The sequence below is a fragment of the Odontomachus brunneus genome, unplaced genomic scaffold (assembly GCF_010583005.1).
Source record: "Odontomachus brunneus isolate Ranch 3 - 2012 unplaced genomic scaffold, Obru_v1 Obru_scaffold_026, whole genome shotgun sequence".
In the NCBI taxonomy this organism is placed as follows: Eukaryota; Metazoa; Arthropoda; class Insecta; order Hymenoptera; family Formicidae; genus Odontomachus; species Odontomachus brunneus.
The window spans coordinates 1989545-1990538 of NW_022639476.1; the positions used below are offsets into that span (position 1 = coordinate 1989545).

Genomic DNA, 994 nt, shown 5'->3' on the forward strand with positions numbered 1-994 from the left:
TTTTTTTGTATTTAATGACCGGAACTATTGAAAATTGTTGCAAAGAGCTCTAGAACTTTTCAAGCGAGTATCAAAATTCTATAAAAAATGTCACATTTTGAAATATGGTGTGCCAAGTCTTGGCACACCATATTTCAAAATGTGCCATTTTTTTGGCAGTTCTGATGCTCTGTTGAAAAGTTCTAGAGCTCTGTGCAACAATTTTCAATAGTTCCGGTCATTAAATACAAAAAAATAGACTTTTAAAAAAAGGTGCGCTAAGTTCTCGAAGCGCACTTAATCAGTAAAATCAACTATTTCTTTAAAACTATTGTTATATATGATATAGAACTCTAGAACTATTGTAAAACAAACCGGAACTCTAAAGAAATAGTTAATTTAAATAGTTTTTTTGATTAGGTGCGCTGCGAGAACTTAGCGCACCTTTTTTTGAAAGTCTTTTTTTTGTATTTAATGACCGGAACTATTGAAAATTGTTGCACAGAGCTCTAGAACTTTTCAAGGGAGTATCAAAACTCTAAAAAAAATGTCACATTTTGAAATATGGTGTGCCAAGTCTTATGTGAACTTGTCTAAGAGCACGGCGTGGCCCTGTGAAGGACACGCGTGGAATTGCCCTGCGCCTCCGCGCTGGGAAGGATTCCCCCTTTCGGAGGATAATAATCACTCAGAGTATGGAGACAGCCAAATAGCCTGGTTAACACGTCGTAATGGGGACACGTCCACGGCTTGCCTTCTTACAGTACCAGCGCGACCAATACGTATAGAGTCTTCCCTTGGACCTGAGTTGATGATGACCTGAGTTGTGACGAGAACCTAAAGTACAAATATTCCAAGAGTGACACCAATTATGCAGTAAAATGATCAAATACAAATTTATACAGCTATAAATTTTTCAAAAATAACAAAGCAAATTGTAATGTAATATATCTTCAAATTGGACTGATTTAAATTTTTTTATACTCAACTGTGCATTTATAGACTGAAATATAAG

General features: G+C 35.6%; 1 protein-coding gene across 4 annotated transcripts in view; it reads right to left on the reverse strand.

Annotated features, from left to right (window-relative positions):
- The window catches only part of LOC116842646 (40S ribosomal protein S5-like), an 11731-nt gene that overhangs the window by 7059 nt on the left and 3678 nt on the right, over positions 1-994 (reverse strand). For 3 of the 4 annotated variants that reach the window (XM_032812148.1, XM_032812149.1, XM_032812150.1), the window contains exon 4: positions 694-816. In XM_032812148.1, coding sequence (XP_032668039.1) covers positions 694-816 — 123 coding nt within the window. Of the gene's footprint in view, positions 1-667; positions 817-994 lie in introns of all 4 variants that reach the window. The other variant, XM_032812151.1, reaches the window with a different exon arrangement.